The sequence below is a fragment of the Elephantulus edwardii genome, unplaced genomic scaffold, assembly GCF_000299155.1.
Source record: "Elephantulus edwardii isolate Elephantulus edwardi_28Jun2011 unplaced genomic scaffold, EleEdw1.0 scaffold00003, whole genome shotgun sequence".
NCBI lineage: Eukaryota > Metazoa > Chordata > Mammalia > Macroscelidea > Macroscelididae > Elephantulus > Elephantulus edwardii.
Genome location: NW_006399753.1, coordinates 32,311,090 through 32,325,644, shown reverse-complemented (window position 1 = coordinate 32,325,644; position 14,555 = coordinate 32,311,090). Strand labels below are relative to the sequence as shown.

Genomic DNA, 14,555 nt, shown 5'->3' with positions numbered 1-14,555 from the left:
TATACATAAATATATATGTATACACTAAATTTACAATTTAAAGGAAATCTGAGTTTGTGGGAAATATAATTTTAATGTATCATAAATTTGTATCTTTACTTCAAAATAAATCAATGGAGAATTTAGAGAACTGATAAACAATGGTTTTCAAACACAACTGTACAGTTTAAAGAAAAATACTTTTTCTTCTTCATAATAAACATAGACAGATATTTTGAGTAACCAGAGCTCAACTTTTATGTAACAGTAAAACTCATAGAATTTTTAAAAACAAAGTATGTTATATATCTATAGATACTCCGGTGGCCTACTAGTAAAAAGCTGTGCTATAGTCCCAAAGGCAAGGTGGTTCTAATCCACCAGCTGTTCCACAGGAAAAAGATGGTCCATATCTTCCCGTGTGATTTATTGTGCCTGAAAATCTGTTAGCAGGTCAGTTCTGACTTGACAACACACAATAATGAATATATATATATATAATCACACACTCTTGATAACTTCACTCACACTCAGTGCTGTTGAGTCAGTTCTGACTTACAGTGACCCTTCCTTGAATTTCCAAGGCTATAAATCATAACAGCAGGAGATTGTCCATCTTTCTCCCAAGGTGCCACTGACAGATCCAAACTGCTGCAAACTCATGGTCTTTGGGTTATCAAAATTAAAAACTAACTAAACTAATATTTATCATCATGGTGAGAGACTCATTGCCATCAAATTGGAACTGATTCACAGCTGACTCTCCAGCAGGTTTTCAGAGGCTGTAAATTGCACAAGAGGAGACTGCTCTTCTTTCTCCCACAGAGCAGCTGGTAGATTTGAACCATTTGCCTTTGGGTTGGCAGAGAAACTTCTTATCTCTTCTTTCATTATGAAATTTTTATATATCTTAATTTACTTGACAATACAATGAGCTGGGGAGATTGACATGTATGCTAAACTTCACTTATGAAATACTAGACTCTCCTGTTACTACTTTGAGCCTTTGGATTAATTCTGACTCATTTTGACCCTACATGACAGAGCAGAACTACACCTTAAGGTTTCCTAGGCTGACACCTTTAGGAAAACACATGAACATGATTTGTCTTCTTCTGTTAGTTTTGAGCCACTAACCTTATCATGTGCAGCCAAGCTCATAACCATTGTGCTAGCAGGCCTCCTCAGAACAATAAAAGAAGCAAGTCCCTACAATTTGGGATCATTCTATTATAATGATACTAAAAAATATTCCAGTTTATTAATGAGTGTCCAGTGTTTAGAATAGTGTGTTGCATAGAGTAAGGATTATTAACTATTTGTTAGAACATTTTCCTTCTCTTTTCAATCTAGCAAGGTCTCTGGCACAATGTTGCTACTCAGTAAATACAAAGTGAAAAAAAAGATCAAGAAATTAAAAGAGTTCCTGTGGGTACATTTAGATACAAAACAAACTCCAGGTCATTTTTAGAAGCCTTTCTCTAGGTAGGGGCAGAAGGTAGCTAAATGATATACCAAATATAAAATATTTACTGAAAAATGGGACCAAAATTTAAAGATATGTCAAAAGCCCTGATTCCTTAGTTAAATACTAAATAGTCAATTAAAAGAAATTTGAAGACCTTATGCCCATTATCGATTTCTGAATGCTTACAGAGGGAATTCTTCATATGTGATTTTAAATTTTATCCTAGGTAACTTTTGGGGAGTATAAAATTCAGCCAAGGATATTAAATTCACACAAGTAGAATTTTGCTAAAGATCATCCAAACCTGGCTGGAACAGTATATCAACAGGGAACTGCCAGAAAGTCAAGCTGGATTTAGAAGAGGCCATGGTATCATTGCTGATGTCAGATAGCTTTTGGCTGAAAGCAGAGAATACCAAAAAGATGTTTATTTGAGGTTTTTTTTCATAGACTAGGCAGAGATACCTGATGGTGTGGATCATAATAAATTATGGCTAACATCAAGCCCGAACATTCAATTGAGCTCAAGCAAAACCTATGCCTAGATAAGGAGGCAGCTGTCCATATCGAGCAAGGGAACACTACATATTTAAAATCAAGAAAGGTGTAAGAGAGGGCTGTATTCTTTCTCCACAACTATTCAATCTGTATACAGAGAAAATAATTCCAGACTGGAGATTATGAAGAAGAATATGGCATTAGTACCAAAGTGAGGCTTATCATCAACCACAAGTGTGCAGATGACACTATTTCACTTGCCAAAAGTGAGGAGGGCCCGAAGCACTTACTGAAAGGTCAAAGACTTCAATATGGATCACATCTCAACAACAAGAAAATAAAGTCTTCCCATGGGGCCAATAGGCAACATCGTGATAGATAATTGAAGCGGTTAACACAATCAACATCCTTGGCAACAGCAAGAAAGCAAAAGACACGCTACAGAGGATTAATCATGGCTTTGTACAATTTGATGGGTGGGGGTTTGTGAGGGAAATGGAAAGAATCTGTTCAGTAAAACAATGTATTAGAATTTTGAAATAAACTAGTAAAAAAACCCACCAAAATTCAGTAAATTTTTTTTAAATAGACATGTTACATTGGGACCTCTTAAATGTACTGAAGAGCAGAGATGTCAGTTTGAAGATTAAGGTGCATCTGATTCAAGGCAAAGCCTTTTCAGTTACTTCCTGCGCATCTGAGAGTTGAACACTGACTAAAGATAACATTGGAAGGATCAATGTCTTTGAGTCATGGTGTTAGAAAAGAGTACTGAATATTCCTTGGACTGCCAAAATAACAGACAAAATGTCTTAGAGGCGGTGAAGGGTACTACTTGGAGGGAAGGCTGATGAAACTGCTTGTCACATACTTTGGCCATGTCGCTATGAAAGGCCAGTCCTTTGAAAAGGACGTCAAACTTGCAATGGTGGAGGGTCTGCAAAAGAGAAGAAGACCCTACACAGGATGCATTGACACAGTGGCTGGAGCAATGGGCTCAAGTTTATTAGGGCAGAGTTAAAGCCTGTTGTTCATAGGGTCACTATGTGTCACTGTTGAATTGACAGCACCTAACAACTATGAATCCTCTTTGACTCAATGGTACCTAAAAACAGCACAGTTCAATGAACCAATCAACCAATCAATCTTACTAAGAATTGACATTTTAGTCCTGGGAAATCAAAGCTAAAGACTCAATTTCTCTTTAGAAAGTAGATCACAATTTAACATGAGATATCTACCTAAGTTGGTGAAAACTTAAACTCAAAAGTAACTATAACAAGACAAATGATATTAAGATATGATCTCATATCAAACTTAAGTTTTTGTTGGATGTTGTTGAGTCAAGTCTGTATCATAGCAACTCTATGTACAACAGAAAAATACCCAATCTTACACTACCCTCACAATCTCTGCTGTGTTTAAGACTATTGCTACATTCATTGTGACTATTCATCTTGTTGAAAGTCTTCTCTTTCATTGACTCTCTACTTGTGCAAGCATGATGTCCAGGGACTGGCCTCTCTTGATAACGTGCCCAAAGTACGTGAGATTAAATTTCAAAATCTTTGCTTCTAAAGAGCACTCTGGCTGCACTTCTTTCAGGACTGATCTGTTTGTTCCTTTGTTAGTCTATGGTATGTTCAACATTCATCACCAACACCACAATTCAAAGATATATATATATTTTTTTTCCCCCAGTTTTCCTTAGTCATTGCCCAACTTCCACATGCATATGAAGCATGCAAAATGCCATGGCTTAACTCAAACACACCTTAGTTGTTGAAATGGCATCCTCGCTTGTTAGAATTTTAAAGAGGTTCTTAGGCAGAAGATTTGCCCACTGCAATAAGACATTTGATTTCTTCTTTTTTTTTTTTTTTTTTTTTTGTAGAACTGCTTCTTTTAATATTTTAAAGTAAAATATGGGCATGTTAAAGGAATAATACAAGACATTTGATTTCTTGACTGCTACTTCCATGGACATTGATTGTGAGCCCAAACAAAATTAAAATATTAAGAACTTCAATCTTTTCTCCATTTATCCTGATGTGACGAGTTCTGTTTTCTCTATGTTGAGGTGTCATCCATATTGACAGCTATAGTCTTAGACTTTCATCACTAAGTGCTTTAATTCTTTTTCTTACATCAACCACATATAGCAGGCTGTTGATGAATAACATGTTCCTCCAATTCTGATGTCATTTCTTCTTCATAGAGTCCAGCTTCTCTGATTATTTGTTCAGCATACATATTGAATAGGAATAGTGATGTCATATGACCCTAATGCATACCTCCTAGTTTAAACCATGTAGAATCAGCTTGTTCTAATCAAACAACTGTTTACTTGGTTTTTTTGTTTGTTTTTTGTCCATGTTCAGGTTCTATTAAGTACAATTAAGTGTTCTGAGATTTTCATTCTTCTCAAAGCTATACACATATCCACACAGCAGATCCACACAGTTATACAGTCAATGAAATACAAGCTAATCTTTCTGGTGTTCTCTCCTTTCACCCAAGATTTCATCTGGCATTTGTAATGGTATCCTTTGTTCACAGTCTCTTCTGAATCTAGCTTAAATTTCTGATAGCCCTCTGTCGCTGTTCTAGCTCTACTATTCATAAACTTTTTTCATAAACCCTCTTTCAATAGCAAAATACTGTAAATGAGAAGATAGGTAAGAATATTAACAATCAGAAAGCTCAAGTAACTTGGCCCAAAATGACATATACAGTAAGAGAAGAAACAGACCTCAAATCTAGGTCTTCTCATTCTGCATACTTAATTCCAAATTCTATTTCCCCTACTGCATTTTCTGCTTTGAGATAAACATTCATAAATGACCCTCACATCAACAGATACTTTCTAAAGTGGCTCTTTTTACTGCTGTCAGTTATGGGTCACTAGTAAAATTTATAATAAATGTGAAGGATGTGAAATAAAGTCATTCCACTATTCCAAACCCAAAACACACTGCCATCAAGTCAATTCCAATTCTTATGGAATTTACAGAATGGAGCAGAACTGTCCTAAAAGATGTCCAAGGTTATAAATTTTTACAGAGGCTGATTGCTTCATCTTTCTTCTACATAGGGTGGCTGGTGGGTTTGAACTGCCGAGCTCTCATATAGCAGCCCAACATCTAATCCAGAGTCTCTAATACATAACTCCATTGTCTTCCAGGGTCTCCTTTAACATATGAAGCTAAGGGAATAGTTTAGGTTGCTTTGGCCTTAAGTGCTACCAAAACACAAAAGTCCCTTCACTCTGTGTCGTCTTTGTGTCAAATCCTTTGCATTACTGTTAGCTGCCTCCAAGCTTGCCAGAATCAAGATCTTGGATAAAAATCTAGCTGGCAGAAATTCAACCCAGGCAAGACAAAAGTGATGCTGATAGGCAGACGTATTTAGAGTAAATAAGGATAAGTGCTGTTTTACTGGCAATCGGGACATCATTTCCACCAAATATAAACAGCTTTGTGGTGTTACTGGACTCTGTTGCTTCTGGACTTGCTAACAGCTACCGTGGTTGGAAATGCCATCTCCATCTCCAGCTGGCTTGAAGGCTGCATACTTTCTTCCAAATTAAGATTCTGCCACCGTGATGTACACATTTGTCATATCCAGCTGGACTACTAGAATGCGTTCTAGCTGGTTTTCAATACACAAACTACACAAACGTTACAGACAACAGTGTAAAGCAAATCACTGGCTGAAAAAAAAATCCGTCATAAAAATTAGATGCCAGCTTCATTCTTCGGACAGGCCCTGGCGGCTTTTAAGACCTCAAAGGGCCATTAGCCTTGGTCATTAAAGAATGAGTCATATTACAGGCTGAAGCTCATTATCATTCTAGCCCCCAACACTTTGTGATGATGATACAAACAACTGAAAATTTTTCAAAATGGATAATAAGAGCAGAATTAAATACCCAAGTGATAGCATGGTATTGACAAAATCCTTTTCTAATGAATTTAAAAGCCTACATGCCTTTCAAAACGTGACTTTTTACTTAAAACTCTCACTAAGAAAACAAAATACAAAGCCAGTGCTATTGAATCTATTCCAGTTTTTGTGAGAAAGGCCAAAAATCTTTGCAAGAATCTATATCCTTTTACCCTGAAGCAGTTGGTGGACTCAAACCACCAACCTTTTGAAAACAACCCAACACACAGTGCACTGTATCACCAGAGCTCCTTACAACTCTGAATAAGATACACTCAAATAGGTTGGGATTTGTATACTGCATGCATATACTCATGAAAACATTATCATAAATGTAAAGTTATCTACAAAATTCAGTCTGTCAAAATTCTATCTGAAAATGTACTATTTCTTTACCAATATAAAAAATAGCAACTAACAATATGCTTCTAGTTGATTATTTATTTCCAAATTTGGAACTTCCCTCCCATATCCTCCCTCTAAAAAAATCCCACATGTATGTATATGTGTGTTGTATTATTTCCCATTTTGACCAAACTAATTGACACAGTGTATAAAATATATACATAATAAATATTTTCATTTTGTGGGCCATAATAGTCTTCACAATTACTTGCTATGCATCAGAGAGCTGGATAATGACTACAGATGATAGAAGAATTGATGCCTTTGAATTGTGGTTCTAGAGAAGAGTCTTGAACGTACCATGGACTGCTAAGAAAACAGATAGGTCTGTCTTAAAGAGGGTGAAAACAAGCTTCTTCTTAAGGGCTAGGATTCTAAAGCTCCATCTTACATACTTTGGGCATTTGACAAGGAGGGATTGATCCTTGCAGAAGTGCATCATGCTCTGAAGAGTGAAGAGACAGCACAGGAGAGGAAGACCCAGGTGAGATGGATTGATACAGTAACTAGGGCAATGGGGGTAAGTGTGTCGGAGTCAGTGAGACTGGATCAGGACAGAGCAGGCTTCAGAGCTGCTATACATAGGGTCACTGAGTCACAGGCGACTTAACGGCACATAACAACAATAACTCAAAGACAAAAGCAGCCACAGAAAATAGTAACTTAGTAAGAATGACTGTGTAATAGAACTTTCTGTCTGTAACTTTATTACAGACACGGATATTAAAATTCCATACAATTTTCACATGTCATGAACTTATACGTTTGATCTCTTCTCCTCAATCATTTAAAAATATAGAATTAATTCTCAGCTCTCACACTACAGGTCCACTTTAGTTCTTGGGTCATTGTTAATTCACTTCTGTTTTATTGAGAGTTCACTGAATAATATATAAAATTTCACACCTTCAGGACCTAAAGTCACAGCTTTCACAATGCATCCCAGGGCAATCTGGACAAGTTACTTACACTGACTTAGTTTTGTCATCTGTGAAATGGAATTAATAACATTAAGAGCCTCAGTGAATTATTGGAAGCATGAACTATGCCATCCAAATGCAACTCGTTCCACCCAATATTGTTCAACAAATGTTATTTATTAGTATATAGGGAAACAATGGGGTTCCATAAACAGGCGTGGTCTGGGTTTTCACCTTTGGCCCTCCTGAGAGATTCCCATTCCAAAGAAAGGTGACCCAACTGAGTGTGGAAACTACAGAACAGTGCCATTGATTTCACATGCAAGCAAGATTCTACTGAAGAATATCCAAAAACTATTAGAACAGCACATCAGCAGAGAACTGCCAGAAGTCCAGGCTGGGTTTAGAAGGGGTCGTGGTACTAGGAATATAGTTGCTGATGTTAGATGGATCTTGGCTGAAAGCAGAGAATACCAGAAGAACATCTATCTGTGTTTCATTGATTATGCAAAGGCATTTGACTGTGTGGATCATAACAAACTGTGGCTGACTCTGAGAAGAATGGGAATCCCAGAACATTTAATTGTGCTCATGCGAAACCTATACTTGGACCAAGAGGCAGTAGTCAGAACAGAGCAGGGTAACACTGCATGGTTCAAAATTGGGAAGGGTGTACGCCAGGGATGCATCCTGTCTCCATACCTTTTCAACATGTATGCAGAGCAGATTATCCGAGAGGCTGGGCTCTATGAGGAGAATTGTGGCATCAGGATTGGTGGAAGATTATCAACAATCTGCGTTATGCAGATGACACAACCCTGCTTGCTGAAACTGAGGAGGACCTCATGCACTTGCTGCGAAGGGGCAAGGACTGCAGCCTTCAGTATGGACTGAGGCTCAATGTCAAGAAGACAAAGATTCTCACCACTGGACCAAACGGTAGCATCAGGATGGATGGTGAAGAGATTGAGATTGTTCAAAGCTTCAGTTTGCTCAGCTCCACAGTCAACACTCTTGGCACCAGCAGTCAGGAAATCAAAATGCGTATCGCGATGGGAAAGTCTGCTGTTAGAGACCTCTCTAAAGTACTCAGGAGCAACAGTGTCTCTCTGGAGACTAAGGTACGCCTGATACAGGCCCTGGTATTTGCAATCGCTTGTTATGCATCAGAGAGTTGGACAATGACTAGGGAGGACAGAAGGAGAGTAGATGCTTTTGAGCTGTGGTGCTGGAGAAGGGTACTGAATGTACCATGGACTGCCGGGAAAACAAACAGATTCATCTTGGAGAGGATTAAACCAAGCTACTCTTTGGAGGCAAGGATTCTGGGGCTTCGTCTGACATACTTTGGACATGTTGCCAGGAGGGACGGGTCCTTGGAGAGGGACATCATGCTTGGGAAGGTGGAGGGACAGCGCAGGAGGCGAAGACCCTCTATGACATAGATTGATTCAGTGACTGGGGTAATCGGGATGGGTGTGTCAGAGGCGGTGTGGTTGGCACAGGATAGAACAGGGTTTAGGGCTGTTGTGCATAGGGTCGCTATGAGTTGCAAATGACTGGACGGCACATAACAACAACTGAGAGATTCAAAGAAGACAGGGTCTGAGACTACCTCCTAATCCTCTTGATCAAGTAACACCCATTCTCCCAGAATTCTTTTGGATTCATTAACAAGTAACTGGAGAAATGGTTAGGTGTGTCAGAATCAGTGAGACTGGCTCAGGACAGGACAGGCTTCAGAGCTGCTGTACATAGGGTCACTATGGGTCCATGGACTGCTAGCCGAACAAACAAGATCATCCTGGAGAGAGTGAAGCAAGGCTGCTCCTTGGAGGCAAGGATTCTGACGCTTCGTCTGACCTACTTTAGGCTTGTTGCAAGGAGGGACCAGTCCTTGGAGAGGGATGTCATGTTTCGTAGGGTGTAGGAACAGAGCAGGAGAGGAAGACCCCCGATGAGGAGGATTGATTCAGTGACTGTGGTAATGGGCATAGGTGTGCCAGAGACAATAAGGTTGGCACAGGATAGGGCAGGGTTTAGGGCTGTTGTACACAGGGTCGCTATGAGTCACAGGCAACTCAATGGCACATAACAATAACAACATGAATCACAGGTAACTACTCAACAGCACATAGCAAAAACAACAATTACCATTTTTAAAAATACAGGAAGAATTGAGGTCTTTGAATTACGGAGTTAGAGTAGAAGATTGACTACACTGCCAAAAGAACAAACAAATCTGTGTTGCAGGAAGTCCAACCAGAGTGCTCCTTGGAGGCAAGGTTGGTGAAACTTGGTCTCACTGACTTTGGGCGTATTTTCAGGATCTTGTCCTTGGAGAGAGACATCATTCTGGGACAGGTGGAGGGTCACGGGAAGATCCTCAGGTGACATAGTGAGTGTCACAACGGGCTTGAGCATGACAGAGATGGAGAGAAGGGCAAGGTTTCAGCCTATTGTTCATGGAGTTAAGTCATAGATTCACCTAAGAATGCATTCCTCAAAGTTACCGCCTCATTAGCACAGTTCAAAGGACTTGGAATAACTGGCTTTTAAAATATTGTTAAAAAAATGTTTCAAAAGGCCTTTAAAAGTGTCTTGTCTAGTCTAGTCTAGTGTTCGGGGTGTTAGTAGTGCTGCTCTCACAAAGGAGCATTTACAGCAGTAAAGCCTCCGTAATGCAATGGAGGCTCGGCTGTGTGTCCGCTCTGACAATAAGTGAATGAGTCTCTTCTCAAAGAACAAGGAAGCTGGAATTATTTTTTTATAGTTTACATTAGACTATAACTTAGTTTATTATGAATAAAATCTGTAACATATCATACATTTTTACATCTAATTCAGGGTGAGAAAAATTCAGGTATTACAAAGCTCAGATTTAACAAAAACAAAGTAATTTACAATATAAGGCACTTAAACAGAAATGGTTTATGTAGGTAAAATTAACAACAACAAAGTTCTCTACATTCAGACATATAAACATTTTTTATATATGATTTGGTCAGTAATTGGACAGAATTAAGTGACATTCAGTTTTAGATAAAACAATCAAATTTCACTACAGTGAAAGCAATGTGTTTTTTTGTAAAAAGAACCAGAACCATTTTATCATTTACACCCTAATTCATTAATTATATTCAGGAAAAGGTTATTGATTTTAGTTCTCTGAAATTATCTTCCATTCGTAAGTGATAGGAAATGAAAAAGGTCCACCTGGGGGAAAGTGGTAAATTTCAAAATGGCTAAAATATCAGTCAGACTGGTATCTCTACATTGCAAAATCTGCCTAAATTCTAAGTTTCGTCTGAACGGATACCTACCTAATTTCTAAGTTCCGTCTGAAGGGATACCTACCCAATTTCTGTCTTCGATGGTCAGCAGGTTATTCGCCACACATTCATCCAAGACGTCCCTGACCGCCAGCTGGTCCACCAGAGTGGGCTGAAGGAGGGTAAGCAGCTGCAGACATTCATCGTGGCAGCTCTCAGATGAGGGTGAGGGCAGGTCGGTGAGGTAGCGGGCGGCTAAGGGGTTCCCCGAGCTCTGGAGGGCCACCACAAATTCCACGGTCCAGCCAGGGGGCCACGTGCCTTTCTCCACCGTGCTCAAGAGCACCTCGACGGCTTGCATGTTCCCCTGGGTCTGGGCTGTCCTCTGAATCTGCTCCTTTACGTCTGCAGGCAGAAAGGGCAGGTAGTCCATCAAAGGCTCCACCTGGATGTACCTTTTCAGTCTGGGCCGGAAGCAGGAGATGAGATGGCGGAAACTCTTGTCGGAAGAATAGCCGTCTGACATCTTCCTTGCTCAGGGAAGGCGGTGGGTTATCGTCAGGAGCCGGTGGGGTGCAGAGTGGGTGTGCCGCGGTCCCTTGTTTTGGAGGAGAGGGTCTGCAGGGTGTGCCTGAGCTCTGTAAGGCGGCTGGGAGGGCTCCAGGCCTGTGTGCGGGAGAAGGCAGTTACACCTGGGCAGGTGGGGGACCCGAGGGTCGCGCAGGCAGGCGTCTCAGACCCCGGACTTCAGCTGTGCGCGCAGGGACAGTGACAACGCTGTGCTCCTAGAGAGCTTTTTGCAAGCAGCTTCCGCCAAGCAGTTCTTTGGACTTCAGTTTCTGTTTCGATTCTGTCCCAGGACTTTCCAAATGCTGTCAGCTGAGAGGGGAGTGTCTGTTTCACTGGAGCAGAGTCATCATTTGGCTGTTTCTGGCCAGGAGAGATCTTTAATCAAGGGTTTCATGAAGGGAAATGGAAAAAGAAAGCAAAGTCTCTCTCCCACGGAGTAAGGCCAGGTTCCCTCAATGTTTCCCACCCAAACCCCCTGGAGGCATTTTCACCCCCAGGAACTTTGCCTACAGTACAAGATTCCACCTCAAAAGTCGGACCTTACCAAAATTTTCACAAGCCCTGGTGCAACCTCTCTTTGCAACCCGGATGTGGGAAGCATGTGTTTCCAGGTTTAACACACAAGAGGCAAAGAAAAATTAACTACCACACACCAAAATGCGAGTAAGGAAGGAGTTACCTTTTGCTGAGAATACAAATTCACGGCCTGGCTGGAATGAGTGAGTTTACAAAGGAGAGAAAACTAAGGATGATATCCCGGGGCATAAAGATCTGGTTCTTCCTGGAAATAACCTAGCTTTCTGGAGGTTTTTAGGAACTTATTTGCTCCCTGGGGAACTTGAGGGTGTGTATTTGAAAAGGAGTGAGTAGCGATAAACGGTTTACTTTATTGGTCCACGTTTAGATTGTTCTTATTTATGGTTTCCATCAGTGTCTGATGACAGACATCAAGGGATTTTAACCATCAGCTTAGTGAGCTTAGGAGGAAGCCAAGAGAAAGTTTCTGTCTGCAAGCACGAAAGCTCTCGTATTCTTTAATATACAACTTTCCTTTAATAAAACAAAACAAAACAAAAAAATCCCCAACAACTTCTTTTTTTACATAGCTGCCATTCTTTTCTTGGATTCAATACAGCAAGTTTTGGCTGAAGCAACTAGGAACTTAATTAGCAACTAATGTACCAACTTGTAGTAAACATCAACATTTGTCTATGTCATGAGGCAAAAAAAAAGACACCCACACTGAAAAATGGCAGCTTCGTTTCAGCACAGAAGCCACATGAAAGCAAGTCTTAAAGATTGCTATCCAAAATGATTCTGAAATTCTGAGGGTGTTTGTGAGTGGTAGTACATATACATATATCATAATTAGTACCTCCTGCTTCAGAATTGTTTGGCAAGGTCATTAAGACTGTCAACTAGACATACTTGGAAAAAGTAATTTGTTCACAAAGCATATTCAACGAAGCCTGGATAGTTCAGGGCAGCCTGGTGGTGCTATAGAGGCTAACTAAGTGCAGCCTCTGTGTCCAACTGAGCACTTTATGGCAAGCTGTCTCATTCTCTAATTATATTATGTGTTGTTGATAGGTGCTGTCGAGTCAGCTCCCAATTCTACAGAATTTCTAAGCAGAGAGCACTGCCTGTGCCTGCCCCATCCTCCCAATTGTTTTGTTGGAGCCCATTATTGTAGGGAATGTGTCAATCCATTTCATTACAAGTCTCTCTCTCCACCACTTTTTTTTTTTTTTTAAATAACCCTCTCTCTCCTTTAAGGAGCATGATGTCTTTTTCTGGCAATTGGTCCCTTCTGATGATATGTCCAAAATAAGCAAGAAGTCTTGCCATTTTTGCTTCTGAAGAGCATTTTGGCTCTTCCTTTTAGACAGATTGGTTTGTTCTTCTGGCAGTCCATGGTATATTCAGTATTCTTCACCAACACCATAATTCAAATGTGTCAGTTCTTTATCCGTTTTCTTTTCCCATTTTATGCAGTTTAGCCTTGTTCTCTCCCAAAGAACTATAAACTACTTTGTCAAAGGTTATATTTACAGAGAAGCCGGTATCCACCCAACATTAATAACTCATTGTCACTGAATCAGTTCTGATTCATGGCAACCCTCTGCCTGGTTTCCAAGACTGTAAACTTTAATGGGATATTACTGCCTCATGTTTCTGTCCTGAAGGGGCTGGTGGATTTCAACTATTGATTTTGTCCCTTTAGTAGCCAAATATAACTCCCTACACCACCAGTGCTCCTAGTAAATAGTACAATATTCTGCAAAAAGTAGTCCTTGCTGGTTGACCTAGGGTGTAGATGACTCATGTTGAATCTAGCAGCTGGTCTACAGAGTGAAACTCTTTGAAGTGAAAGGACCTTGCAGGTGGGTGGATTTATACTATTCTGTTTCTTCATTGTACAGGACTAGTCTTTGTTTAATTTTGTTAGTTGGTCTTGTCTCTTGATAGATAATAAAGAGCAAAATTAAGTTAGCTACTTCTACAGACGTTTTCAAATTATTAGCTTACGTAGTTGGGTTTAAAAGGACAGCTTGAGGAGCATGGGAATCCCAGAACCCTTGATTGTGCTTTTGCAAAACCTATACTTGGAACAGGAAGCAGTTGTCAGAACACAGCAGAGAAACACTGCATGTTTCAAATTCAGGAAATGAGTGTGTCAGGGATGTATCCTGTCTCCATACCTTTTCAATTTTTATGCAGAACAGATCATTTGGGAAGCAGGGCTTTGTGAGGAGCAATGTGGCATCAGAATTGGATAAAGATTCATCAACAACCTACGTTATATAGATGACACAACCATGCTTGCTGAAACTGAGGAGGACCTGAAGTGCTTGCTGCAGAGGGTCAAGGACTGCAGTCTTCAATATGGATTGAAGCTCAACATCAAGAAAACAAAGGTTGTCACCACTGGGCCAATTGGCTGCACCATGATAGATGGAGAAGATATTGAGGTTGTTAACAATTATAGCTTGCTCAGCTCAACAATCAATACTCTTAGTACCAGCAGTCAGAAAATCTAAAGATGAATTGCATTGGAAAAATCTGCTGTCAGGGATTTCTCCAGAGTGCTGAAAAGCAACGATGCCAGACTAGAGATCAAGGTGCACCTAATCTATGCCATGGTCTTTACAATTACTTGTTTTGCTTTAGAGAGCTAGACAATAACTAAGGGTGAGAGAAGAAGAATCGAAGCCTTCAAATTGTGGTGCTGGAGAAGAGTCTTGAACATACTATGGACTGCCAAGAAAACAATAGGTCTGTTTTGCAGAGGGTAAAATCGAATCTCTCCTTGGAGGCTAAGATTTTGAAGCTTGGTCTCACATACTTTGGGTACATGTCCAGGAGGGATTGGTTCTTAGAGAAGGGCATCATGCTTGGAAGGGTGGAGGAACAGCACAGGAGAGGAAGACTCTGGATGAGATGGATTGATACAGTAACAGGGGCAGTGGGGGTTGGTGTGTTGGAATTAATGAGACT

At 40.1% G+C, this 14,555-nt stretch overlaps 1 protein-coding gene across 1 annotated transcript in view; it reads right to left on the bottom strand.

Moving 5' to 3' along the window:
* Positions 1-11,013, bottom strand: part of IFIH1 (interferon induced with helicase C domain 1) — a 93,686-nt gene extending 82,673 nt beyond the window's left edge. The window contains exon 1 of the mRNA XM_006879359.1: positions 10,573-11,013. Within this exon, the coding sequence (XP_006879421.1) occupies positions 10,573-11,013 (441 nt within the window). The remainder of the gene's footprint in view (positions 1-10,572) is intronic.
* Positions 11,014-14,555: the final 3,542 nt, after the last annotated feature.